This window comes from Cricetulus griseus, chromosome 3 (assembly GCF_003668045.3).
Source record: "Cricetulus griseus strain 17A/GY chromosome 3, alternate assembly CriGri-PICRH-1.0, whole genome shotgun sequence".
Taxonomy (NCBI): Eukaryota; Metazoa; Chordata; class Mammalia; order Rodentia; family Cricetidae; genus Cricetulus; species Cricetulus griseus.
The window spans coordinates 159,688,299-159,714,304 of NC_048596.1; the positions used below are offsets into that span (position 1 = coordinate 159,688,299).

The window sequence follows — 26,006 nt, forward strand, 5'->3', positions numbered from 1 at the left end:
TGCTTGGAGACGGCCCAGCGACTTTACCTGAGTGTTTTAGAGTCCTGTGTTCGTTCTCAGCCTTCTGGCGCCGGAACCTGAGGGCTCAAGTCTAAGAGACGAGACCTCACAGCCTGTCTGTGCTTCCTAGCTTTCCAGGCCCCACCTGCTGCTCGGACCTTCATTCTATGTCCCCTGAAGCTCTGTTGTATCTTTGAGACCAAACAGGCACCTACACATCCTGACTTTTGCCTTAGGAGCTCCTGATCCCAGAACCCATCTCCCTCCTTGATGCTCCTTCTAAGCCAGGTAGTATGTTAAGCTGCTCCGAGAGAAAGCTCATTGATTGCTCACCACCGCTGGGTCTTAGGCTTTCTCTTTTCAGAGAGAGAAGCTGAGGTTCAGGGCGGGGCTTGTCCCTGGTCATATGACTAGACTGTGGCCTATGCCTAGTAAATTGGCCCTCCTGGGGCACCAGCAGAGAAATTCCTACTGTTCTGATTCCCTGTTGGTGGACTCTTCTTGGACCTGGCCTTTTCTGGGCTCCCTGGAGAGGCTTAATCAATCCCCTTTGCAGATGGATCAAGTTTCCCTGGAGTTCAAGGAACAGTATGTGGGCTTCGTCAGTCGAGACTTGCTCATATTTTCTCTTCCATTCCGCATCTGGGACCCAGGGGCACAGACTATAGGAGGTGCTTATAAAAGTGGATCTTAGTGGTTTGGGAGTGGGATTTTGTTTTGCTTGCCTAGGCTGTGTTCTCCCTACTTCGGTTTCTAATCAGACTGTTACAGTTCAGGGCTGATTGCAAGGTTAACGGTGCATTTCTGGGCTGTGTGTGTGTGTGGGGGGGGTTGTTTTAGGTATCTCTTGGGTTAGGGAGGGCAGTGACAGTGTTACTCTAGCTCAGGCTGACCTTGAACTTACTATGTGGCCTAGGCTAGACTTGAACTATGGCCCTCTTGCCTCGGCATGCTGATGCCGAGATTATATGGGCATGAGCCATCACACACAGGCTGCCCTGTGACTTTGGACATCCGCAGCACCAGAGGCAGGAACCACAAACTTCTGGGTGACTGGTGCCGGCCAGTCCTGGGTTTAATGATGACTTTTCTCCCTTTCCCTCATCTCCTTGGAGTTTCCTGACCACCACCACCAGCACCTGATACTGCCCTGATGTCTTGGTTCTGTTGGGCCTGGGGACTGGACCAGCAGCCTATGTAAAGAACTTGGTGCTTGCATTGTTCTTTCTACTTTGCTGCTGCTCCTCTCCTTAAAGCTCTGTCCCCAGGAAAAACCCCCCCTCCTGCCTCACCAGCTGTCTGTTACTTGGACTGGTATCACCTCAGAGCCTTTACAACTGCCTTTATTCCCACCACCGGCTGCTGCTGCAGTCTTGTGCTTTGGCTGTTGAGGGACTGTTTACTACCTGGTTGAACAGGGGAAGCTACTGGGGCATAGACTGACTGCTCCCAGGCCTTAGCTGGGGTGGGTTTTGAGGACAGATGGTGTCAAGTAGTCACAGCTGGAATGCAGAACTTGTAGGAGTTAGTTGGCCTTGCAGTATGGAGGCAGAAATGGTCAGACAACACCTCCACCTGAAACTAGAACAGAAGGTGAACTGGTCATATCTGTTTTTCAGTGAGAACCTGAGGCAAGCACAACAGGCAGACAGGCTAAAGTGGACAGCTTGATTTCAGTGCTCTGTGCCCATTCCCTCCTGGGAACTGAAGAAGCAGCTCTGAGTAACACATTCAGCAGGAGTTGGCTCTGGCAATTCTTGTTCAGATGGTGACCAAACTTAGACAATGGTCTCCTGAGGTACAGAGCAACTAGGCTGCCCTGTTAAAGAAGATGGTATATCTAGCAAGGCAAGGAGGTGGTCAGTGGTGTGGGGGCAGAGAGATTTCCATTGGGTAGTTAAAGAAGGGCCATGATCTGAATAAGAAAGAAGTTAGGTTGGGGATGGGTGTTCTGGATGAGAACAACACATTAAAGCTCTTATTGAGTGTTTGCCAGGCTCCTGCTGAGCTACCAGAACATTTGTCTTTGTGAGAGTAGAGTGAGAGATGACCCTGGTGTGGGGCAGAAATCCTTCATGCTGTCCACAAGAAAGAAGAACCCAGTCAGAGGGTCTCATGGGTCTCCCTAGCACCCCAGTTCAGATCCCTTGACTTATATCCAGAGTCCAGTCCCATCCCGACACACACACACACTTTTTTTTTTTCAAGACAGGGTTTCTCTGCAGTTCTGGCTGTCCTGGAACTTGCTCTGTAGACCAGGCTGACCTCAAATTCACTGAGATCCACCTCTGCCTCCCAAGTGCTGGGATTAAAGGCGTGCAACACTATCTCCTGACTATTCAGAGTCTCTTTAATCTGTCTACCACCACCCACCTCAGGTTCATGAACTGGGCTTTCTGGAAATCTGTGTTTGGGCTGTACAGGGCCCATTAGAAGGCTGGCCAATGAGCTCTAACCCAAGGGTTCATTGCCAGAGCTAGTGAAACAGCACCTGCCTAGCCCAGCTGCACACCTGAGCAGAGCTTAGGGCAGTTGTTTGGCAGTTTGTCCCCTTGTTGTGTCTCTCATTGTGAATTCCTTCCCCTCCATACTCGGGCTTCTACCTCTGGGTTATACTGCACGCCTCTCTGTATTTGAGCTCATTCAGGCCCATGACTAGCCAACCCTGTGAGTTTTCATCACCTGGCACATGAAAAAGCCGAAGCAGTCCTGTCTTCAATATTACCCTTTTCTCTGAAACTTGCAATGGTGGCCTGTTGCTAACAGTGTCTTCCCTGAAGTGCACTGACCCTGCCTGTGGACAGGTGGGCTTGGGAAAGAGAATCAGGCAGGTCAGAAGTAACATGTTACAGTTTGTGCTCCAAGGATTGTGCTTGTCATCCTATCTGCTCTCCTTTATGCTGCCCTCAGCAGAGGTGCAAAAGTTAGAACTTGTGGGCCTTAATGTGTTGTGCCTGGTGTTTTCTAAGTAGAACAGAAGAGATGAGGATGAGTGACCATTATGATGGAACTTGTTATAAGTGGATTTGGTTACCTGGTGTCTGGTTGGGGGGTGGTATGGGAGATTCCTGTTGTCTGTGCGTGCTATGTCTGTGTTGTGCTGGGATGTGAAAGTGCTGAGGAACCCTTAGGGATTCCTGCCTGATGGGTAATCCCTGCAAAAGTACAGGTTCCAGGAAATAGTGAAAGGCATAAGATAATAGCATTTACAGACAGGAAGGTGCACAGGAGACAGTACCAATAATAGCTGGTGGTGTTGATGTCAGCTAGGTTCTGTTGTTAGTCTCACCCACCCCTTTTTTTCCCCTTAAAACATGTTTGTTTTCGGGGCAGTAACTTTTTTTTTTTTTTTTTTTTTTTTTGGTTTTTTGAGATAGGGTTTCTCTGTGGCTTTGGAGGCTGTCCTGGAACTAGCTCTTTTAGACCAGGCTAGTTTCGAACTCACAGAGATCCACCTGCCTGCCTCTGCCTCTGCCTCCCGAGTGCTGGGATTAAAGGTGTGCGCCACCAACACCCGGCTTCGGGGCAATAACTTTTGAGAGTTGGTTCTTTCCACCTTGTGGATTCTGGAGATCAAATTCAGGTTGCTAGGTTTAGCAGCAGGTGTCTTTACCCACTGAGCTATGTCACCAGCCCATGTGTTAATCCATTTTATAGACTGATATCAAGCCAGTAGTACTCTGCATTACCAGTGGCAAGCACTGTCAGAGATTTAAGCTTAGTGGATTACAGAAATATCTCTGTTTGCAAGTTCCACATCTCCATACTTAACCATAAATTGAAAACTATTCAGAAACAGTGTTGTGTCTACATTGAATATGTACACACTTCACTGACTTTGTTTTTGTGATTTTAAGGATGGAATCCAGAGCTTGTGCCTGCTGGGTAAGCACTCTACCACTGAGCCGCAACCCCTGCCCTGAACGGACTTTTGTTTCTTCTCTTTATCCTCTCAACAATAGAGGTTTGAGACAGGGTCTAGCTACAGATACGTAGTCTAGACCAATCTTAAACTAATGATTCTCCTGCCTCAGCCTCCCAAATGCTGGGATTAGTAGGGAATATAATTAGCCTATTTGATTTATGTATTTACTTTTTTATTAAATTTTAATCTATTTATTTGGTAGGGCATGGAGATGAGAGGACAACTTTGGGGAGTCAGTTCTCTCCTTCTACAATGTGGGTCCTAGGGATCAAACTCAGGTCACTATTCTAGAGGCAAGCTTTACCTAGTGAGACATCTCGTTAACCTTGCATCTAACTGGCTTCTTCAACATCTCTCTTTTTTTTTAAATATTTATTTATTTTATGTATATGAGTACTCTATATGCAGGTACATCTTTATGCCAGAAGATGGCATCATATCCCACTATAGATGGTTGTGAGCCACCATGTGGTTGCTGGGAATTGAACTCAGGGCCTCTGGAAGAGCAGCCAGTGCCCTTAACCTCTGAGCCACCTCTCCAGCCACTCAACATCTCTTATGTAGCATTTTTATTAGATTTGGTGCTAGAAGCCATCTAGAGATTTGAGGTCTAGAAGCACTGGAGGTGTAGCTCAGTAAGGAATGCTAGTCTGGTATGCAAAGGTCCTAGGTTCTATCCCCAGCACAACCAAAAAGGAAAAAAATCTACCAGAGAATGTGTTTACCTTCTATTTACTACTATCCCGGTCATATAAGGGAATTGGGGCTTCTATGTTTTAAGGGATGTGGTTCTCCAGGCAGGTCTTAGTTTTGTTGCTTAGTTTGTTTTGTCATAGCATTGCTATGTAACCTTGAACTAGCTTAAGTGGTCCTCCTGCCTTAGCCTACCAGGTAGCTAGGACTAAGTCTCAGTTTTCTTAATTGATAAATGGGGAGAAATAGTCATCATACTTGATCTGCAATTGCTCTCAGCCAGGATCCGTGGCCAGGCTGGACTACCTACTTGTACAAAGACTGTCTCAAAACAAACAAGAGTTAATATGTTGTCTTGTTAACATGTGTGCCTTTGCTGGTACTATGGTCCTGCATGGTCTCTTGTACATCTCTGCAAGGCCCATCTACAGTGGAACCATTCTCCCTTAGCTCCACCTGTCACCTCAGGAACTTTGTTCCCTCTGCTCTGTTGTTTTGGGTCTGAAGGCACTCAGAGTGCACTGTGACTTAGAAGAAGAGGCTTAAGATCTGAGCTGGCCACAAAGACAGGCAGCACAGTGCTGAGCTCTGTAAGGATCTGGAGCTGCTGCAGGCAAAAGCTAGGGAGCAGGGGCCATTTAAAGCAAGGAGGAACAGGTAGCAGACAGAGATGCTCATTCCTGGAGATGCTGGTGGAGGAAGAAGATGGAGGGGCGTGGGCAGGAGGAAAACCAGATCAGACTCACCTTTGGAGGCTCTGTGGTAAGGGCCTTCAGGTAGCCAGCAGATACCTTTTCTGGATGGTGAAGCTTGGCCCATCCCAGGCTCCTGCTTGGTACTAGCATTTCCAGTTGTGACTGCCTCAACATTGTCTACTTCATGGTCAGGATTCAGGAACAAACTTTGTATGATCCAGGCCACTATTTTTGCTTCTCTGACCTGTTCTCCTGAATCAGATGTTAAGAAGGCTCATTTCATCTCAGGAAATATCCTAAGAAATGAGATGGTCTTGTCTGAGCTGTTACCAGGCACTGTGAAAGGGAGCTGCTATTCATCCTATTATTGCCATGGGTTTAATGACAGTTTTCAAGGAAAGAAAATAAAGTGTGTGTGGGGGGGGGGTGCCCCAACACTTGGGACTTGAGAGGCAGAGGCAGGCAGATCTCATAGAAATAGATGCTAGCTGATTGTGGTGATACCCATACTTGGAAGGCTAGGGTGAAAATTCAGTTTCATCCTCTGCTATCTACTTATTCAAGGTAGAGTCCAGTCTGGGCAACTTGCAACCTTTCCCAAAAATAGCAGCAAAAAAGCCAACTATAGGATACATACAAGTAGACTAATTTTCTCTTTACTGTCAGAATGTTTATTACTTTTCCTTCATTCTGTCTGAGTGGAAATATATGTATCATCATTGGTTCTGCTGAGGTTGGAACCAGAGACTTTGCCATTGAACTGCCCCAGCAGAAATTTATTGCTCAAACTGAGGAGGCTGGAAGTTCAAGATGAAGGTACTGCAGGCTCAGTCTCCAAGGTTCACTGAGGGCCATTGAGGGTGGCTGTGGAAGGGATGAACAGACTTCCTTGGGTATCTCATGAAGGTGGAAAACCATGAACTAATTACTTCCCAAAGGCCTGTCCCCACCCTCCATTTTTTGGAAACAGGGCCTCTTTTTTGACCTACATATATGTCTGCAGTATGTGCATGCAGTGCCTACAGAATCCAGAAGAGGGCATCAGACCCCTAGACCTAGAATTGCATCCAGAAGCTGCCATGTGGGTGCTGGGAATCAAACTAGGGTAGCTATGGAAGAGCAACCACAGTGCTCTTAACTGCTGAACCGTCTCCAATCCCAGCTTCAAACTTAGGTTTTGACTCCTTGCAAAGAGAATAGGTGTTTATCACTGTGCCTGCCAAAGTCCTGCTTAACACTAGAAATACATTTTGGCGGGCTGGAGAGATGGCTCAGTAGTTAAGAGCACTGCCTGCTCTTCCAAAGGTCCTGAGTCCAATTCCCAGCAACCACATGGTGGCTCACGACCATTTGTAATGAGATTTGGTGCCCTCTTCTGGCCTGCAGGCATACATGCAGGCAGAATACTGTGTACATAATAAATAAATCTTTTTTTAAAAAAAGAAATATATTTTGGCGTATAAATTAGTTTATTTTTTTTCCTTTCTCTTTTTTGTGTTTTGATTATTTTGAAACTGTTTCTCTAAGACTCAGGCCAGCATTGTTGCCTCCCTCATATACCCTGTGCTGAGACTACTGATATGCACCATCATACTAAGCTGGTTTATTTGCTTGTTTTTGTGGTACAGGAGTGCAATCCATTGCCATTCCTCTGTGACCTTGGTGGGGCCCAAGTCTGTTGTCCAAGCCAGTGAGTCAACAGCAGTATGACAGTCTGAAGCTCAGTGATATCAATTCCCAGGTTTGATTCTAACTTCTAGCTGTCTTGAGGTCAGCTGTCAGAAGAGCCAAGATAATGCTTCAGAGCTCTCACTCTTGTTTTAGACTTAGAATTAGATTTGAAGCAATAGGAATGATTATTGAATCTTTTTAAACAATACTGTTGGTGGGGGGTTATATTTTATGTGTATGAGTATTTTCCCTACATGTGTGTGTACCAATGGGCACGCCATGCCCAGGGAAACCAGAAAAGGGCATCTGAATTCAAGGAACTAGGGTTAGAAACAGTTGAAATCGGGTTTATGTATCCCAAGCTGATCTTGAACTCCTGTGTTCAGGCTATCCTTTCACCTCAGCCTCCTGAGTAGCTGGAACTACATGCCTGGTTCAGTCCTAGGGCCAAGGGACACAGTGGTGAGCTGCTTGGATAAATTTGCTGCCCTAATGGGGCCTTCATGAAGCACAGACAATGCCATTTTGTTAAATCTTCAGATTTGTCTCACTGGTGAGATGGCTCAGCAGGCACTTGCCAGGCCCTCAAGCCTGGAAGCCTGAGTTCAATCTCTAGAGCTCACTCACATAAAGGTGGAAGGAGAACTGACTCCATAAAGTTGTCTTTAATTGATTGCCATGCATGTGCCGTGGCATATATATGTACACGTGCATTAAGGGGCGCGTGCGTGTGTGCATAGAGGATGGCTCCGCAATTAAAAGTTACTTGTTGCTGTTGCAGAGTACTGGGTTGGACTCCTCGGTGGTTTACAACCATCCATAACTCCATTTCCCTCTCTGATCTCCAAGGGCACCAAGCACACATATACCTGCAGGCAAAACACAAAGTGAATAAATGTAATAATAATAATAATAATAATAATAATAATAATAATAATAATAATAAAAAGTCCAGAGTCATGGTGCATGTCCTTAATCTCAGCATTTGGGAATAAGAGCCAGGTGGATTTCTTGTGAGTTTAAGTCTAGTCTGGTCTACATATTGAGCTCCAGGCCAGCCAGAGTGTCATGGTGAGACTTTGCCTTAGCCTATCCTCTGAGTGCTGAACTATGTGGGTGTTAATTGAGCCATTTTCTTAAAAACCATTTAAGCAAGCAAAGTAACTTAACCTCAGCACTTGGAAAGTAGAGGCAGGTAGATCTCTGTGTGTGAGTTCAAGACCAGCCTGGAGCTGTTTAATGAGATCTTGTTGGGGGGGTATGCATTGGATCTGGATGTATAGGCTCCCCAGCACTGAGGAGACTGAAGCTAATCAATGCAAGCTCAAAGCTAGCCTAGGTTACATTTAGCAGAAACCTGTCCACAAACAAAAAAGTAGTAAGAAGAATTTTTTTTTTTTTTTTTTTTTTTTTTACAAATGAACAGTAGGCCCACAGGGCACAAAATTTAAAATCAGAAAAATGTACTTTGCACAGCTTCCCAGTTTTGTACAGAGGAAACCATTGCAGTCTCCTTTTCTGTGTGGGGGTGGGGACTTGGCAGGGCAGAGCCCTGGCCTTCTGTAGGCAAGTGCTATATCCCAGCCCTGTTTGTTTTTTTTGTTGAGATAAACTATGCACTCTACCCCTTTAAACTGTAATAGTCACTTATTTTTGAGATGGGGACCTATATTGCCTAAGCTAACCTCTATGTTTAGGCTCAATGAATCCTCCCCTTCTCTGCCCTCCAGAGTTGCTAGGACTACCACACCTGGCTTTGTAGTAGTCTTTCATATCTTCAGAGTTAGGAAACTTTCTATCAGTGATTGATCGTTGTTAACTTTTTAAAGTTATTTTTATGTGCATTGGTTTTTTGTCTGCATCTATGTCTGTGTGAGAGTGTCAGATCTTGTAGTTACAGATGGTTGTAAGCTGCCATGTGGGTGTTGGGAATTAAACCAGGGCCCTCTGGAAGAGCAGCCAATGCTTTCAAAATTGCTGAGCCATCCAGCCCTGATCATTGTTAACTTTAAGTGATAGTTCATTACACCAAGAATAAGCATACACCCCTTTGCCCTAAGCAAGCCTGTTTCTTCTTTCCCAGCTCCTTGAAACTACCTATCTGTTTTATGTTTTAATGGATTTGCCTGTTTTGGACATTTCATATAAATGGAATCATATGTCATGTGATCCTAATAAGCTAGATGGCTTTTTCCTATCATATGAAGAACCTTGAGACTTTCCCCAAATACTTTTCCCATACTGTAATCTTGCCAGAGTGTGTAAGAGTGCAGAGTTCTCACTTTTGGTACTACCTGCTGTATTTGACAGTGGGATGAGGTGGCTGAGCTTAGAGCCTTGTTCACACAGCCCAGTCTTTTTTCCTGCTTTCAAGCCTACAGTATGAGGTGATGCCTGTTTTGCATTGTGTTTGAATGTGCACTTCCATGACTAGCAGCATGATCAGTGAGTGCCAAGGGTCATATTCTGGGCTGCAGACAGTGGTACTGACACACCAATAGCCGTTCTTACATAGAGTGTAAGAATGTTGGTGTGGTATGCCTGTGTCTTCTCATGTGCAAAGGACTGATCTTGGCCCTGCTCTCAGAGACTACAGGTCCCACATCTTCATATTCAACCAACCATAGACCCACAAGGAGTTCCTGTGATGGTGAAACTCAGTGGTAGAGCATGTACCTAGCTTATGTAAAACCCTGGGTTCCATCCTCAGCACTGTGCTGAACATTTTAAAAGATTTTTTTTAAGAGTTACAAGTCCTCTAGAGATCATTTAAAATACATAGAGCCACATCAGTAACCCCAGCACTCTAGAGGTGGAGGCAGAAGGACCAAGACTTTGAGGCTGGCCTGAGTGAAGTCTATAAGCTTAGTCATGGAGCACTTGCCTAGCACACTAAAGACCCTGGGTTCCATCCCTGGCACCACAAGAAAGCAAAGGAGCTTGGTGGCTGTAGATTCCAATATCTATAATGTCCCTGAACCAGTTCCCTTCAGATGTCCACAGGATGACTATGTCATAAAGGCAGGGCTGTGTAGGGGCCGGAAGTGGAGGTGGCACTGCCATCCTTAGATGTAGCACAGATTTCACCATGTGGATGTTGTGGCTACCACACGCTCTCCTGCAGGAGGTGAGGTTGCTGAGGCAGGGCAGGGCCTATGTTGGTTCTGCCACCTGACCTGTCCAGTGTTTTATCTCCTGTCCTCACGCAGCTGCTGCCATGGCGCAGACCCTGCAGATGGAGATTCCAAACTTTGGCAACAGCATCCTTGAGTGCCTCAATGAGCAGCGACTGCAGGGACTATACTGTGACGTGTCAGTGGTGGTTAAGGGCCATGCCTTCAAGGCCCACCGTGCTGTGCTGGCCGCCAGCAGCTCCTACTTCCGGGACCTATTCAACAGCAGCCGCAGTGCTGTGGTAGAACTGCCAGCCGCTGTGCAACCACAGTCATTCCAGCAGATCCTCACATTTTGCTATACAGGCCGGCTGAGCATGAACATGGGGGACCAGTTCCTGCTCATCTACACAGCCGGCTTCCTACAGATCCAGGAGATCATGGAGAAGGGCACTGAGTTCTTCCTCAAAGTTAGCTCTCCAAGTTGCGACTCCCAGGGCCTGCACCCAGAGGAGGCCCCATCTTCAGAGCCTCAGAGTCCTGTAGCGCAGACACTAGGCTGGCCAGCCTGTAGCACGCCACTGCCCCTTGTGTCACGGGTCAAGACAGAACAGGAGTTGGACTCCGTGCAATGCACACCCATGGCCAAGAGGCTGTGGGATAGCAGCCAGAAGGAGGCTGGAGGCAGTGGTAGCAATGGCAGCCGCAAGATGGCCAAATTCTCCACACCAGACCTGGCCATTAACCGGATGCCCCAGCCAGTCTCAATGGCCACAGCTACAGCAGCAGTGGCTGTGGTTGCAGTGGGGGGATGTATGAGTGGACCCAGCATGTCAGAGCGGACCAGCCCAGGTACCTCCAGTGCTTACACCAGTGACAGCCCTGGCTCCTACCACAATGAGGAGGACGAGGAGGAAGATGCAGGCGAGGAAGGTACAGATGAACAGTACCGTCAGATCTGCAATATGTACACCATGTACAGTATGTTGAACGTTGGCCAGACAGGTGAGTGCCACCCCTCCCTCATGAGTGTGCTCGAGTGTGTGTGCGTGCATGTGTAAGTAACATGAATATATTTGCCCTTGTTCCCACAGTTGAAAAGGTAGAGGCCCTCCCTGAGCAGGTGGTCCTCGAATCCCGAAGTCGAATCCGGGTACGACAAGACCTGGCATCTCTCCCAGCTGAACTTATCAACCAGATTGGCAACCGCTGCCACCCAAAGCTCTATGATGAAGGTGACCCCTCTGAGAAGCTGGAGCTCGTGACAGGTTTGCTGGTTGTGCTTTAGTCCCCAATTCCCGTGTTCTGTAACCTCTGGTCTCGTGTCACAGTTATTACTAGCTAGTGCCCTACCTATGTGATATTCTCCTTAGTTCCCATTTGGACAGCTTTTGGAAGCAGCTGTCCTGACAAGAAAGGTATTGAGTTAAATGAGTTTGGGCTGGGGACTCAGTACCTATCATAAAGCCCTAGATTCCATACCAAGTCCTGCATGAACTAGGTATGGTGATACACATCTGTAATTTCAGCACGAAAGAGGTAGAGGCAGAAGGGTCAAAAATCATGCTCAGTCTTGGCTATATAGCAAGTTTGAGGCTAGTCTGGGATACATGAGACCTTGTCTCAAAAAGAAAAAAAAAAATTAGTTGAGCTTAAGGCTGGGGTCTGACTCCGTGTAGAGTACCAGCATGCTAGAGAAATCCCATGTTTTGGAGTTGTTTTTGTTTTGTTTGTTGTTTTTGTTTTCCTTTTCTTTTTTCTTTCTTTCTTTTTTTTCTTTTTTTTCTTTTTTTCAGAGACAGTTTCTCTGTTTTGTTTTGGAGGCTGTCCTAGAACTAGCTCTGTAGACTAGGCTGGCCTCGAACTCACAGAGATCCACCTGCCTCTGCCTCAAGAGTGCTGGGATTAAACGTGTGTGCCATCAACGCCCAGCTGTTTGGGGGGTTTTGTTTTTTTGATTTGTTTTTGTGTGTGTGTGTTGGGTTTCTTGTGTGTGTGTGTTGGTTTTGGTTTGGTTTAGTTTGGTGTTTTGAGACAAGGTTTCTCTGTGTAGCCTTGACTGTCACTATGTCGACCAGGCTGACCTTGAACTCAAAGATTCGCCTGCTTCTGCTTCCTAGATGTTGGGGTTAAACGCTGCTGGGCTAGATCCCAAAAGGGAGGTAGATGAGAAGAGTGGTACCAAACTATCTTCAGGTGAGGTGGAGCACATCTGGGACCCTAGATTCAGAGTTGAAGCAAGCATGGGCTACATAGAAAGACGCTGTCTCAACCAAAAAGAAAGGGAGAGGGAGGAGAAAGAAACTGACTTGCTTCTCATCAAAGATCAGTCTGTAGGTTTCTGGGCCATTTGGGGGGTGGGGTATGTGGCTGGGCCAGAAGGTGGGAGCTCACTGCCATAGGGGCCTAGGGGTACTAGTGTTTCAGGGCCTCTGCCATCTTGTTTTTAACTACCTAGGTATTTATTCAGCGTGCCTATGGGTGTTCAGACTGGGTGAGTTGAGATTTGGGTCCAGATCATGTGACTTTTCTTACTAGGCACCAACGTGTACATCACAAGGGCACAGCTCATGAACTGCCACGTCAGTGCAGGCACAAGACACAAGGTCTTGCTGCGGCGGCTCCTGGCTTCTTTCTTTGACCGGTGAGGTATACCCCAGAGCCCCAGGGTTGGGGGACAGGTTGTCCCTTCACACCTCTCCCAGAGACTCTGATGCCCTCCATATCTCTACCCCACCTCCAGGAACACACTGGCCAATAGCTGTGGCACTGGCATCCGTTCTTCCACCAATGACCCCAGACGAAAGCCGCTGGATAGTCGAGTCCTCCATGCTGTCAAGTGTGAGTGTTCTGCTGGGGCCTGGGGTTAGCAGATAACTTTCATTTGGGGTGGGGGGGGGCGGAGTTTGAGACAGGGTTTCTCTGTGTAGCCCTGTCATGGAACTTGCCCTGTAGATCAGGCTGACCTCCAACTCAGATACGCCTGCCTCTGCCTTCAAAGTGCTGGGATTAAAGGCCACCACAGCTCAGAGGGCTTTTGTTTTTTCCTTCAGTGTTTGACATGACAGATGGGTAGAGTTGGGTTTGGTTGGTTAGTTGGCTTTTGAAACAGGGTCTCTACATAGTCCTGGCTGGCCCAGAACTATGTAGATCAGCCTGGCCTTGAACTCCCAAGTGTTGGGATTTAAAAGCCTGTGCCAGCATATAGGGCTAGGAGTTGAGTTTTGAGATGGCTCGTGAATAAAGTGCTTGCCTCATAAGCATGAGAACCTGGCTTCAGATCCCTAGCATTCACAGTGAAAGCTGGATACCTAAAATCCTGGGGAAACAAGACAGGAAGATCCCTAGAGCTCACTGGCCCTTCGGCCTAACCAATTTAAAAGGGTTTTGTGTGCAGGCATGGTGACATACACAGGTGACAGAGGAAGGTGAATCTCTTGTGAGTTTGAGGACAGCCAGGGCTATGTAAGAGACCCTGTCTGGAAACAGGAGTTGGGATGTCTGGACCAGTGAGGTGGTTCAGCAGCTGAGCAACCTGAGTTTGATCCCCTGTGTCCCTTCTATAAGTTGTTCTCTGATTGCCATATATCCGAATAATAAATTTTAAAACTTGAAAAGGATTCTGGCCAGACAGTGGTGGCGCACACTTTTAATCCCAACACTCAAGAGGCAAAGGCAGGTGGATCTCAGTGAGTTTGAGACCAGCCTGGTCTAGAGTGAGTTCAGGACAGCCAGGGCTGCACAGAGAAACCCTCTAAAAACAAACAAAAAAGGTTCTGACCAGCACTCAAGAGGTAGAACAGAAGCAGCAGGAGTTCAAGGTCAGCCACAGCTACATTGGAAGGTGGGGGGAGTGGTTCTGAGGTTCTTTTGCGGCTTATTAGGAAAGAGGCTACAATTAGGGGTTTCTTCACATTTGGCATATGGTATGGAAGGGACCTGAATGCCTTTGTCATAGAGGAGAATCTCAAATCCAGAGTAGTCGAGAGAAGATTGAGGTGGCCAGACCTGTCAAAGGGCAAGTCTGTGACAGTGGCAGCCACTTGTCAGAGGAGGCTTAGGTTTGCATTGGCAGCCTCCCAGGCTCTGAATCCTACAGCACTGCATGTCCCTGCGTGGGTGGGAGCCCAGGTGAGCAGCAGAGTTTGGTATAGTTAGTGGTATCCCCTGGACATTCATAGAAGCTGGGAGACTTAATAGGAGGAGTCTAGGCCCGAGCTGCCTACTCTACCCCCACAGACTACTGCCAGAACTTCGCCCCCAACTTCAAGGAGAGCGAGATGAATGCCATTGCAGCTGACATGTGCACCAATGCCCGCCGAGTGGTACGTAAAAGCTGGCTGCCCAAGACCAAGCCACTGCACCTGGTAGAGGGTGATAGCTACAGCAGCTTCATCAGCGACGTTAGCAAGATAGAGCCGGACATGATGAGCATGGAGCACAGCTTCGAGACAGCCAGCCACAGCTTCGAGACAGTCAGCCACGATGGCGAGGCCGGCCCTTCGGCTGAGGTTCTCCAGTAACATATGTGTGACACACACACACCCCTTACAAGATGTCACACTCCCCTTCCTATCACACACCCCCACCTACCACCTGGTCACGATCTACTGTCTGTCCCTCCCCAGGACCTGTGAGGGGCACTCCATGCCCTCTATCACGATGCAAGAGCTGGCTGACCAAAGCCAATCCACTGCATCTAGCAGAGGACAGCACCTACAGCAGCTTTCTCAATGACAGTGAGAAAGAGCTGAACACGATGGGCATAGAATACAGCTTCCAGATAGACAGACAGCCCCCTCAGAGGAGGTCCTCCAGTAACCACCTAGGACCCTCCCATGGATGTCACACTCCCCCTCCTGTCACACACATACCCCCACCACCTTAGTCACGAGCTACTGTCTGTCCCTCCCTGGAACCTGCAGGGGGTGCTGCATGCTTCCAGCCTCTCTGCCTCCCTGTCATCCCACACCTTATCCCCAAAGCAAGCTGGGCTGGGTCAGAAGAGGACAGGCATCAGGTGGGATCTGTGACCTTCCTCAACACTCATGGGGAGCCCTGGTTCCCCTTCCTCTTAGGCATTTCCCAGCACCAGGCCCGGCTAGGGGATGGGCAGAGCTCAAGAAGAGCCTGCCCCTCACTGTGGCTGCTTGGGACTCCATGGGCCCAGGGGTTCTCAGGACCCCTCCCACCACCCCCAGTGCTTCCATGTCTCCAAAAGCGCCTTCCTGTCCCTCTCGTCTGTACCTGCACCTTGGGGCTGGGGTAGGTGAGGCCAAGAGGGACTGTCCACTTTATTGCTAAGGAAACAAGCCCAAAAGGCTTAGAGAAATTCTAGAACTGACCCTCTGTGGCAGCCTCCATCATACCCCTCTAAATCCCACCCTGCTCTGCCTCTATGGGTCCCTCAGCCCAAGAGGTTGGTTCTAAGAGAGCAGTGCTCCTCCTGTGGGCAGGCGAGAGTCTCAGGACAGGTTTCCAGTCTGGCAGAATTTGTGGGTGTGCGTGTGTGCGTGCGTGTGTGCGTGCGTGCGTGCGTAGAGTGTTTGCTTTTAAAAACATGAAGATCAAGAGGCAGCAAGACCAGGGTCGGAACCAGGGAGCAGGCTGGGAGGCTGCTGCCCTTCTCCCATCCGACCCTGGGCAGGGCTCCCAGCCCCCACCCCCTGTACATAACTTTTTGAAACATTTTTTTAGCGAATGAAATATTGAAGTATAAGATTTCCTTTTATTTTTCAAATCAATGGGAATGTGTCTGAGGTACCCTGGATCCCTGGGCTGTGGAAGGCAGAATGCAGGGAAACTGTGTGTGTGTGTGTGTGTATGTGTGTGGAATGTAGGTGCATGTTTCCACAGGGGCTCAGTCCCAGTGCCCCAGGGCTCCTGTGGATCCAACCAGCTTCCTCTCTCCCAGGACTACAGTTTAAGGGTGTTCACAGGTCCCAGTTGGCTGAGCCCACTCTTGGGGGATGAGACAGGGCAGGGTCCACATCCATTGTTGGTGGTTTGTGGAGCTTTCTCTGGCTGTTTCTTTCCACTCTTAACTCTCCAGGAGCAAGCTCTTGGGTTTCTGAATTTAATATGTGAGCACAGGGTTTCTGTTACTCCCCTGCATTAACGTCATTTCACCATCTCACTGGTTCTGTTCTAGCCCTGACCTCCCTCCCTCTCCCCAACTCTGCATTCTAGCTGCCTCTTCAGAGGCACGGGGTTGCAGGATTGGAGAGGTGGGATGGAGCCTTTTGAGTCAGATCTGGAGACTTGCCTCCAGGCCAGCAGCACCCTCTAATCTGCCAGGGTCCCTCTTAACATCTGATGGTGAGGGTGGGGTGTTGGGTCTGACTTGACCCCAGTACCTTAGCCATGGGTGGCCAAGTGGAGGGGAGTTGACATCCCTAGCTAAAGCACAAGCACCTTAGTCATACCCCCTCCCTCCACCCTTGCCCGGGCCTGTTGTCCCATCTCCCCCAGCAAAGATCCCAAAGCACAATGTCCTGGTAACTTGGCAAGCAGCTGAGCCTGGCCATGGTGAGGACAGGCTGTGCTCCCTGCCCAGACTTAGTAAGGGGGCAGCTCCACGGGACTGAAAGGTCTTGTGGTAGAGTGGGCAGCAGAGCCCATTGGTTCCAAGCACCTCAGGAGGTGGCCCTGACTCCCGGGACTTGGGGTGGGGGAGGTATAAAGCCAGGGGTACAGGGGAGAAAACTACTCACTAGGAGAGCCAAAGACAGGGTTGTGCCTTACCTCAGGAGCCACCCCTGCACCCCTCCTCTGGAGGTCAGCTGCTTGCCCTGCCCTCCTGAGAGCTGCATGCTCCCCACCCCAAGCATCCAGGAGAGTGAAAAAGTAACCCACCTGGCAGGAAAGACAACTAGGGGCAAACCCAGTGGCAAACCCACCCATCCATGCCTCTCATGGGGACAGGCCATCACCCACTGGCCCATGTGAAGTGCCAATGCCCTCCCCACCCAGAGCCAAGTCCCCACCCCTCCCAGGCCCACAAGTGAGATTGCACATTAACTACTGTACGGAGAGGAGTGGTGTTGGGAAATGTGAACCCTGAGAGTCAGTGATGCTGATAAGAATAAACAAGACGCCTTTGTAACAGCCCTGCTGTGCTCTGCTCACTGGAGAGGGACATGCTGGCCACCCATCAAGGTGCACACCTGCCTTCTAACAGTGTGCTATGTGTTGGAGTACTTGTGCTGCTCCCAAACTACAGTTCAGCCTGAGATCACACGTGCAACTGGAAAACAGGCTGTAGCAGCAGACAGCACTGAGTCCCAGAGCCCCAAGGACAAAGCATGGGAAAGTGGTGGTGGCTTATACCCAGGGGGATTGAAAGTCAGACCATTGGGAGTTAAGTTATATGGCAAGTCTGAGAGTAGCCTGGGCTATATAAGTCTGTCTAAAGAGGAAGGTGGGAGTTGAGTGCTCAGGTCTCATCAGGTCACTGGCCTTCACTGTGCCTTCAGACAGGCCTAAGCCCACCCCTCTCTGTGAGGAGTATGTCTGTAGAGGTAACATCCTTGTGAAGATAATGAAAATTAAAATCTTAATTCCCAGGACTACCTGGGATTAGGTGGTTGGTTTGCTTTGTGGTTTTTGAAACAGCTCCCTAACACTGCTTAGGTTGGCCTATGACTTGGGACCCTTTTGTCCCTGCTTTCCAGTCCTGTGTTTCACTGAGACCAGGAGCTGGTGTTTTGGTATGGTGAAAAGAAAGCCCATACTCAGCCTTCAGAAAATAGGATTTGAGGCATATGAGATGGCTCATCAGAAAAGGGTACTTGTTGCAGAAGCCTAGTGAGACTGTCTTAGATCCACAGAATCCATGTAAAGGTAGGAGAGAACTTGCTTCACAAAGTTCCTTGCCCTTTACATGTTCCGTGGAACATGTGTACTAACAATAACAACAAGTTTTTTTTTGTTGTTTGTTTTTTAAGGAATAAGAACAAAGCCAGGCAGTGGTGTCAGTCACTCGCTTTTAATCCCAGTACTTGGGAGGCAGAGGCAGGCGGATCTCTGAGTTTGAGGCCAGCCTGGTCTACAAAGGGAATCCCAGGACTGTTTCACAGAGAAACTGGGGGGGGGGGACGACAATAGAATCTTTTTTTGTATCAAATATTGGCAGTTGAGTTCCTAATGTACACAGACACCTGAGCCCCTGAGAAGGTGAGCAGGAATCTTAGGGAAGCCATCCAAAGGGATTGGCCAAAGCTTAAATCAACACCATACCATACAAATTTGTTTATTGCTGGGTTTTATGTCTATTGGCACCATTAGAAGGCATAGGGGGATGGCTTTGGGGCAGAGTTTGTCCAATATCTTCCCAAATCACCCTATAAGAGCACTTGAATTGGGACGGTGGCAGAAACTTAGGTACCAACTCAAGGTCTAAAAAGATCCTTGGGTAGGCTCTCCAGGTTCACTTCCTTTCCAGTAGACACATCCCAAATTGGAAAAAGGAGTAAAATCAGGACCAGGAAATGACACCCATGAGCACTACAATGGCATACCATTGTCTGTCTGAAGACAAGTGGCAGAAGTCAAGAGCACTAGCTACTTCCCTCCTACACTCACTCCAGGCTTTAACTAACCTACCAAAGAGCACTCGCCCCTCATGTGGGACCCTTTAGCTATCTTTCTGAAGACCTGATCCATCTGAGACTGTGAACCAGTTCTTTAGTAAAGGTATCCAGTATGCTGCCAGTACCATGGTGGAATCAGAGCACCTGTGCACCAGAGAAGCCAGAGGCATGCCCCCCAATCCCTGGCCTTATATGCTCGCTCATCTACTCCCAGACACCATTTCTAACTGTTGATCCTAGTGGTCCATCATCCAACTGCTGAGTGGAAAGGAGCAGCTGCTAGAAAACCTGAGGATTCCACAGCCTCACCCTGCCACGCCTCCCCAACCCCCACAGACCTGGGTAGCTTGCTGTTCCTAGGTGTGGAGAGGACTGAGGCTTCTAGGCCGCTGGCAGAGTTGGAGCGGGATACTGTCCCAAAGCAGACCCAGGGTGGGTTTGTAGCAGATTGACTGGACAATGAGACTGGGTGGGCTACCTCCCCAGACTTGCCACTTACTAACAAGGAGGCCCTAAAGCCATGCCACTTGATATGGCTCAGTTTCTTCATTGTTTGCTGGTTTGTTTTGAGTCAGGGTCTCACTATATAGCTCTGGCTGGCCTGGATCTCTACCTCTGCTTACAAAAGGCAAGTGCTACCCAGCTTGAGAGCTATAGCCTTTATTCCCCAAGATTGGAATGCAGATCATTAAATTCATAAACAATATGTTAAGCTGGGCAGTGGTGATCACTGCACTCAGGAGGCAGAGGCTGGTGTATCTCGTGAGTTCAAGGCCAACCAGAACATCAGTGAAACCTTTCTTGAAAAACAAACAAACCTAGACTAGGACTCAACAACAGAAAATGCTACTACACTTTGGCTTCTCTTTGTCTTTATTGACATTTATTTACTTTATATGGATATACACAGTTGCATGCCAAGCACTTCACTCAGGGCAGTGTGGCACCAGCCGTCTTTGTTATGTGCACTGTAGTCTAGGCAGGCCTTCGACTTAAGTACTTCTGCTTTACCTTAGTCTCAAAGTACCTAGGATTACAGGTGTCTGCCACCTAGCCTGTTGTTTGTTTTTAATTCTGTGTACATGCCTGTGTGCAAGTCCACACTTCATTTAGGTTTTGAGATTTTAAGATGGTGTCTGTAGTGTTCCCAAACTCCTTGAGTACCTGAAGAGGACCTTGAACTTCTGATCCTCCAGCCTGTTGGTGAGTGCTAGAACTGCAGGTATGGAGTGCTAGGGCACTAACCTACAGCTTAAAACATGCTAAGCAAGCAGTCTACCTACTTAGCCAGCACGTGGTGGTAAACTGCATTTGGGAGCCTGAGGCAAGAGGAATGCTGTGAGTTCAAGGCCAGGCTGGGCTACAGCATGATCCATGGCCTGGATCAAGACAAATCCAGGAGCCTTGGACACAGATTTGCTGCAGGAGGTCTTCTGGACTCCTGGCCCCCCTTGATAGGAGGCTACAACTTTTTTTTTTCTTTTTCCCAATATTCCAAGGCCCCTTTGTTTCTCAGATTGGGACTGGTCCCTGATACTAGGAGGTCAGATGGCAAAATTGTCTTTAGGCTAGGTGGTTAATATTTCTATAGACCTTACTACATTGTTTTGTTCATTTAGTCAGCGGGGCTGTGGGAGTATGGGTAGGGTAATGGGTGGGATGTTTCATGGTACAGCTTCCACACAGTGAGTTGAGGGAGGGCAAGATGTGGAAGGGCTTTTTGTTTTCTCCTTTCTTTCTTTGAGACAGGGTTTCTTTGTGTAGCCCTGGGCTGTCCTGGAACTTGCTCTGTATAGACCAGGCTGGCCTTGAACTCATAGCAAGGCATGTGCCAATAGGCCCACCTCTTTTGTCCTAACCCCCAGACATGTTTAAAAGGACTAAGGAGAAGTGTGTAAATGTACACAGTCAAAAGGTGTCTTATTGGTTGGATGTTTTTAATCCCAGTGGTCTGGAACATCCGAGCAAGCAGATCTTTGAGTTTGAAGCAAGCCAGCACTACATAGTTTGACCCAGTGCACAACAGTGAAAAAGAATGGGGAAAAAAAAAAAAAAGTGAAACCCTGGGGGCTGGAAAAAGAGCTCAATGATTCAGAGGGCTCACTGCTTTTACAAAGGACCCATGTCAGGCAATTTACAAGCTCATAGAACTCCAATTCCAGGGGATCAGATGCTTTAGGACCTCCATGGGAACCCACATGCATGTGTACATACACAAGATATATAAGTCAGGTTTTTTATTTTTGTTTTTGTTTTGTTTTAAGGAATAGACAATCTCGAGCTGATGAGATGGCTCAGTGGTTAACAGCACTGTCTTTTTCCAGAAGTCCTGAGTTCAATTCTCAGCAACCACATGGTGGCTCACAACCACCTGTGATAATATCTGGTGCCCTCTTCTGGCCTGCAGGCATACATGTAGGCAGAACACTTCATAATAAATAAATAAATAAATCTTAAAAAAAAAAAAATCTCAAAAACCAAAAGACAGAGACTGAGGCTATGATGATGGCTTCAAGAGTGAGGACACTATGACGCCTTTAATCCCAGCACTTGGGAGGCAGAAGTAGGTGGATCTCTTTTGAGTTCGAGATCCCCCTGATCTACAAGAGATAGTTCCAGGACAGCCTCCAAAGCCTCAGAGAAACCCTGTCTTGAAAAACCAAGAGAGAGAGAGAGAGAGAGAAAGGACACTTGATACCAAACCTGATGACCTAAGGTTAATCCCTGGGATCCACATGGTGGAAGAAAATCAACTCCTCTAATTTGTTTTCTTCCTCCATACATGTACACTTAAATAGATAAACAAGTAAATGTGAAAAAATTAAGATCCTATCTAGGCCTCATTGTCCTAGAACTGCTGAGCTTCCTGTATCAGCCTCTGAGCTACTGGATTGGGGAGGAGGCATGAGCCACCTCACCAAGCTTACCATGAATGTTGTTTTGCTTGAGATGGGGTTTCTGTATATAGCCCTGGCTGGCCTGGAACTTGCTATGTAGACCACAATAGCCTTGAACTCACTGCAATCCTCCTGGGTGCTGAAATTAGAGGTATAAACCACCATGCCCAACTCACCATAGACTCTCCTTATCTCTCGATCCCCACCCCCACCCCACCCCGTGTGTTTCAAGAGCACTGAGGACAGCAGGTCATGCCTGCTAAGTACAGGCACACATCATTTAGGTAATGAGAGCTTAGGTGTAGATATTTATAAAGAGGCGGGTAAATAACCAAAGAATGTACAGGGGCTGGAAGTTGACACAGAAGGGCAGGTTCACACATACAGAACATAAAACACACAGGGTCAGGCTGACGGAAAAGAAACACCTCGTGATACTTGGCCACCATCGAGAGCCCAGCCGACAAGAGCGGCCCTAGAAGGCCAAAGCGTGTGGACTCCCACCTGCTCCTCGGCCATGCTGGTTGTGGGCGTCCAGTGCACAAGCCTCACCCCTCACGCCCTAAACCCTACAGAATTGGGTCGACCCTCACTCAGACTGGTGCTGCGGAACTTCAGTTTCCTTTTAAGCCAGCATCAATAATCCTAGTTTTCCGGAAACTCATGAGATCACAGCGGGGTAAGGCGCTCATTCGATCGATGCATTAAAGTTAGCTCAGCAGCTAAGAACATTTACTGCAGCCTGACATGGCGGTGCACGCCGCTAATCCCAGCACTTGGGAGGCAGAGGCAGACAGATCTCTGTGAGTTCGAGGCCAGCCTGTTATAGAGTGAGTTCCAGGACTACATAGAAAGAAAGGGTCCTGGAGAGACATATCAGCTCCCTCCCCCAACTCGGCGACTGCGGTGAACCTCAAACGTCCCCAGCAAAAAGAAAGCACACAGGTTCGGTTCCCAGCTCCTACATAACAGCTCTGGTGCCTGCCCAGCGATCTGCCGCCCCATTCTGACCTCCGCTGCTACTGCAAGCACGTGGTGCACAGGCATGCAAGCATTCTTGGAACACACACACACACTCGGGAGGCAGAATGCAGTCGGATCTTTATGAGTTCCAGGGCAGTTGTAGCTATACAAGACCCTGTTTCAAAATACCAAAAATTAGAAGGCCGGTGAGATGGCTCAGCGGATAAAGGACACGTCCTGAGTATCCGGGCAGCTTCCCCTGAAAGATGGGAGGAGGGAACAGACCCAGACACAGTACTTCGCCCTCTACACCTGCGAATGCAGGAGAGTTTTGAGGCTCACTCCACGCAGACTCATCCCGCATAACGATGCCGCAGCGTGGGCATAGCATAAGAAAAGGGAAACGTAGCCAGTGGAGCGACGTTGGGACTCTAAGATGACCGCCCAGAGGACGACAGTAACAACCGCAGAAGTAACCGCGACAGCGCTGGGGGGGGGGGGGAGTGCCAGAAATGAAGGGGTGTGGTCTGCGATGGAGGCTCCGCCCCGGAAGCCCATTTGCTACGGCCAAGACGGTCGGCCCTCATCCTTATATGGACATCCGGAAGTAGTTCGCGGCGCCGCCCTACGTCACTACATCCAAATTTAGCCAGGGAAGTCGGCCTGCAGCAGTGGCGGGAAGTCTACGCTTTGGTGTGGCAGTGTCCCTTAAAGGGCAAGCACCACAAGTGAAAGGCAATGTTAGAACGTTTTTACCCCTTTGCCCCGAGACTCAGGTTTTCCTTGGCGAGTGGCGCAGGTTGGAACCGACGTCTGTGTGTGTGTGTGTGTGTGTGTGTGTGTGTGTGTGTGTGTGTGTTTTTTCGCGTGCGCGCGCGCGTGGAAATCGAACTCAGGTCGTCAGGCTTGTCGGCCAGTGATTGTACCCCCTGAGCCTCCTCGATGGCCCAGATATGTTTCTTGGTGCGGAGGCAGAGTGTCTGCGGGACTCCCACGGCGCTGGGCCCACGGCGTGAGCTCAGCAGTCGCTACGTGGATACCGGCGGCTGTGGGGTAGCTCCCTCCAGGGTCAGCCAGCCTCGTCCGCGCCAGCTGTCCACCCGTGTCCAGAAGGACAGAGACAGGAGGGCTGGAGGCTTAAGGTGTCCTTTCGCCCCAGTGCAGTCATTCGTTTGTTTAGTAAACATTAGCCAGGTGATTGCCTCAGGTGTCTCACTGTGCCTTCAGAGGAGTGAGGATGGGGAATCAGACACGGAATAAAGAGAAAGCTAACAGCCCTGGCGTGTTTAGAAGTAGCAGCGTTCTTACTGTTCAGAAAACATGAGTTAGCCGGCTGGTAGGCGCAAGGAACCGTGCCCTCGGGGAACGGACCCCTTCCCGGGTCTTCCCGCCGCAAAGGAAGATTACCACCCACCACCCGTGGCTGGCCCGCCAGGGAGTCTGAGAACCCAGACCAACCCAGGGGCTCGAGGTGCAGCGCGGAAAGTTCTTCCTCGCCAGGAGCTAAGTACCTTCTTCAAGGCGTAAATTCATGTCTATTGCTTTAAGGAGTCTCTGGCCACTGTGGAAAGCCCGGATGAGGCCTTCTGATTGGGCGTGGCGTCTCCGTGACGTCATCCCGGCTCTATTAAAAGAGCGCCGGCGCGCTTCTCCGGCCGGAATTTGTAGCTCTGGACCTGCTGGTCTAAGTTTGTTGTCTGGGCAGCAGCCGCAGCCGCAGCCGCAGCGCCCGTCTGAATCCGTTCCCGGCTCTCGTCAAGCAAGCATGGAGGCGCAGAAGGAAGCGCAGCGCATCATGACCCTGTCGGTGTGGAAGATGTACCACTCTCGCATGCAGCGAGGTGGCTTGCGTCTCCACCGCAGTCTACAGCTGTCCCTCGTCTTGCGTAGCGCTCGGGAGCTCTACCTTTCAGCCAAGGTAGAGGCTCAGCAGCCCGAGTTCGCGCCATCTGACAGCACTCTGGACCCTCGCCTGCACCCGCCGCGGGCGGCCGAAGCTGCGGGGAGAGCGGCGCCCCCCGACGCCGAGCAGCAGCTCCCGGAGGCCATGGACACGCAAGAGGAAGCGCTGCGAGGCCAGGAGACCCCCGCGCCCTGCGACCCGCCTCCCGCCAGAGCCAGCCGCAAGCGCCGGGGCAGCAGCCACCCGAGCGACGGCGCTGACGCCGGGCTGGTCCCAAGCAAGAAGGCCCGCCTAGAAGAGGTGGAAAGGGAGGAGACGTCGGAGGTCGCCGATCGCCTGCAACTTACTCCCGCACAGGCCGAGGGTGCCTTCCCTAGCCTCGCCCGCGTCCTCCAAAGGCGCTTCTCCAGTCTGCTGAACTGTGGGCCGCCCCCGCCGGCGCCCCCCGCCTGCGAGGCCACGCCAGCCTGCCGCCCGGCCGACAGCATGCTCAGCGTGCTGGTGCGAGCCGTGGTGGCCTTCTGAGGAGTCCGAGCCGCGTCGCCGGAGCCGAAAACGCACACCCGTGGCCAGGGCCGGCTGGGGAAGGTCGGCGGGACCGGTGGAGAAGAGCCGCGGCCCGGGCTGCCAGAGGCCCGGGGAAGGACTGAGGAGCTGAGGGCGCGGGCGCCTGCCTTCTCCCACAGTGCGTCCACAGGTGCTGTTAAGGACTGTCCCCTCCCTGGCTGGGAGAAGGGACACCTGGATCTTGAATCTCAGGGTCGGACTTTCTTGGCCCGGCTGCCCGTGCAAGGCCGTTTCACTAGCGTACGCGCTTCGGGCCCTACAAGTGGCACGCTTGTGCAAGCGCTCGTGGTTGCGTCATGGGGCAGACGCGGTGCTTCCTGCTGCCTTGCGTGGGTGTGGGGCCTGGGAGGAGGCCAGGGTGTGGACCCGCCCTGGGGACCGGGAAGTGATTTGAGTCACCTCGCCCCCACAGGCTGCTGTGGTTGAACCGGCCCTCGGCTAAGAGCCCGGACTGGACCGGTCAGTGAGTGGAGCGTCTGGAGACCCCCGGAACCGTCAGCCTAGACGGATCGCCTGGCGTGGGCCAAGGCGGGGAGGAAAGCTGGGTGGCTGGTCGCATTTACTGTCGTAGACCCTGTCTCTTCGGGCAGGAAAGGAATTCTTTTGCCAGCGTGTTTATGAAGTCTGTTTACCTTTTCCCATGGTGGGTTGTATTAAACTCCCATCTACTTGCTCAGCTAGGAAAATAAAGACCTTCGGAGTAAAGATCGCTGCTGTCTGGCTTGCTTCCTTGGAGGGAGGAGGTGGGGTTAAAGGGTCAGAACTGGTTTGCCTTAAATTTACAGGCTGTTTCTTAAAAGCAACCCCGTGATTTGGGGGTCCCTTGGAAATTAACATACACTCTGGGGACCAGCGAGTGTAGAAAGTTCACAGCCTTTAAGAGCTGTCGGGTGCAGTGTTTCAAAAGGAGCTGGCTAATTTTAAATGGCGTTTCTGTCTTGCCCCCTCGACTGGGACTTGTGTAGAGCCCCCGCGCGTGGAGTGGCGA

At 49.9% G+C, this 26,006-nt stretch overlaps 3 protein-coding genes across 8 annotated transcripts in view; 2 read left to right on the forward strand and 1 right to left on the reverse strand.

Annotated features, from left to right (window-relative positions):
- Trmt1 (tRNA methyltransferase 1) overlaps nt 1-166 on the reverse strand; it is a 12,388-nt gene extending 12,222 nt beyond the window's left edge. For 2 of the 3 annotated variants that reach the window (XM_027406225.2, XM_027406222.2), the window contains exon 1: nt 28-166. The gene's annotated coding sequence lies outside the window, so the exon portion shown is untranslated. The remainder of the gene's footprint in view (nt 1-27) is intronic. The other variant, XM_027406227.2, reaches the window with a different exon arrangement.
- Nacc1 (nucleus accumbens associated 1) overlaps nt 1-17,206 on the forward strand; it is an 18,335-nt gene extending 1,129 nt beyond the window's left edge. For 2 of the 4 annotated variants that reach the window (XM_027406231.2, XM_027406230.2), the window contains exons 2-6: nt 10,194-11,102; nt 11,192-11,365; nt 12,636-12,741; nt 12,841-12,938; nt 14,337-17,206. In XM_027406231.2, the coding sequence (XP_027262032.1) occupies nt 10,202-11,102; nt 11,192-11,365; nt 12,636-12,741; nt 12,841-12,938; nt 14,337-14,620 (1,563 nt within the window). In that variant the 5' untranslated portion in view covers nt 10,194-10,201 and the 3' untranslated portion in view covers nt 14,621-17,206. Of the gene's footprint in view, nt 1-151; nt 289-477; nt 672-10,193; nt 11,103-11,191; nt 11,366-12,635; nt 12,742-12,840; nt 12,939-14,336 lie in introns of those variants that run through there. The other 2 variants (XM_027406232.2, XM_027406229.2) reach the window with 2 other exon arrangements.
- A 6,228-nt stretch (nt 17,207-23,434) lies between these two features.
- Ier2 (immediate early response 2) lies at nt 23,435-25,726 on the forward strand. The gene has a single exon (XM_027406220.2). It carries the CDS (start codon nt 24,080-24,082, stop codon nt 24,974-24,976), a length of 897 nt encoding a protein of 298 aa, XP_027262021.1. The 5' UTR covers nt 23,435-24,079; the 3' UTR covers nt 24,977-25,726.
- Nucleotides 25,727-26,006: the final 280 nt, after the last annotated feature.

Bases quoted from the DNA above. Each gene is read 5' to 3' on its own strand.
- Ier2 (XM_027406220.2), top strand. From the start codon at position 24,080: ATGTCTATTGCTTTAAGGAGTCTCTGGCCACTGTGGAAAGCCCGGATG.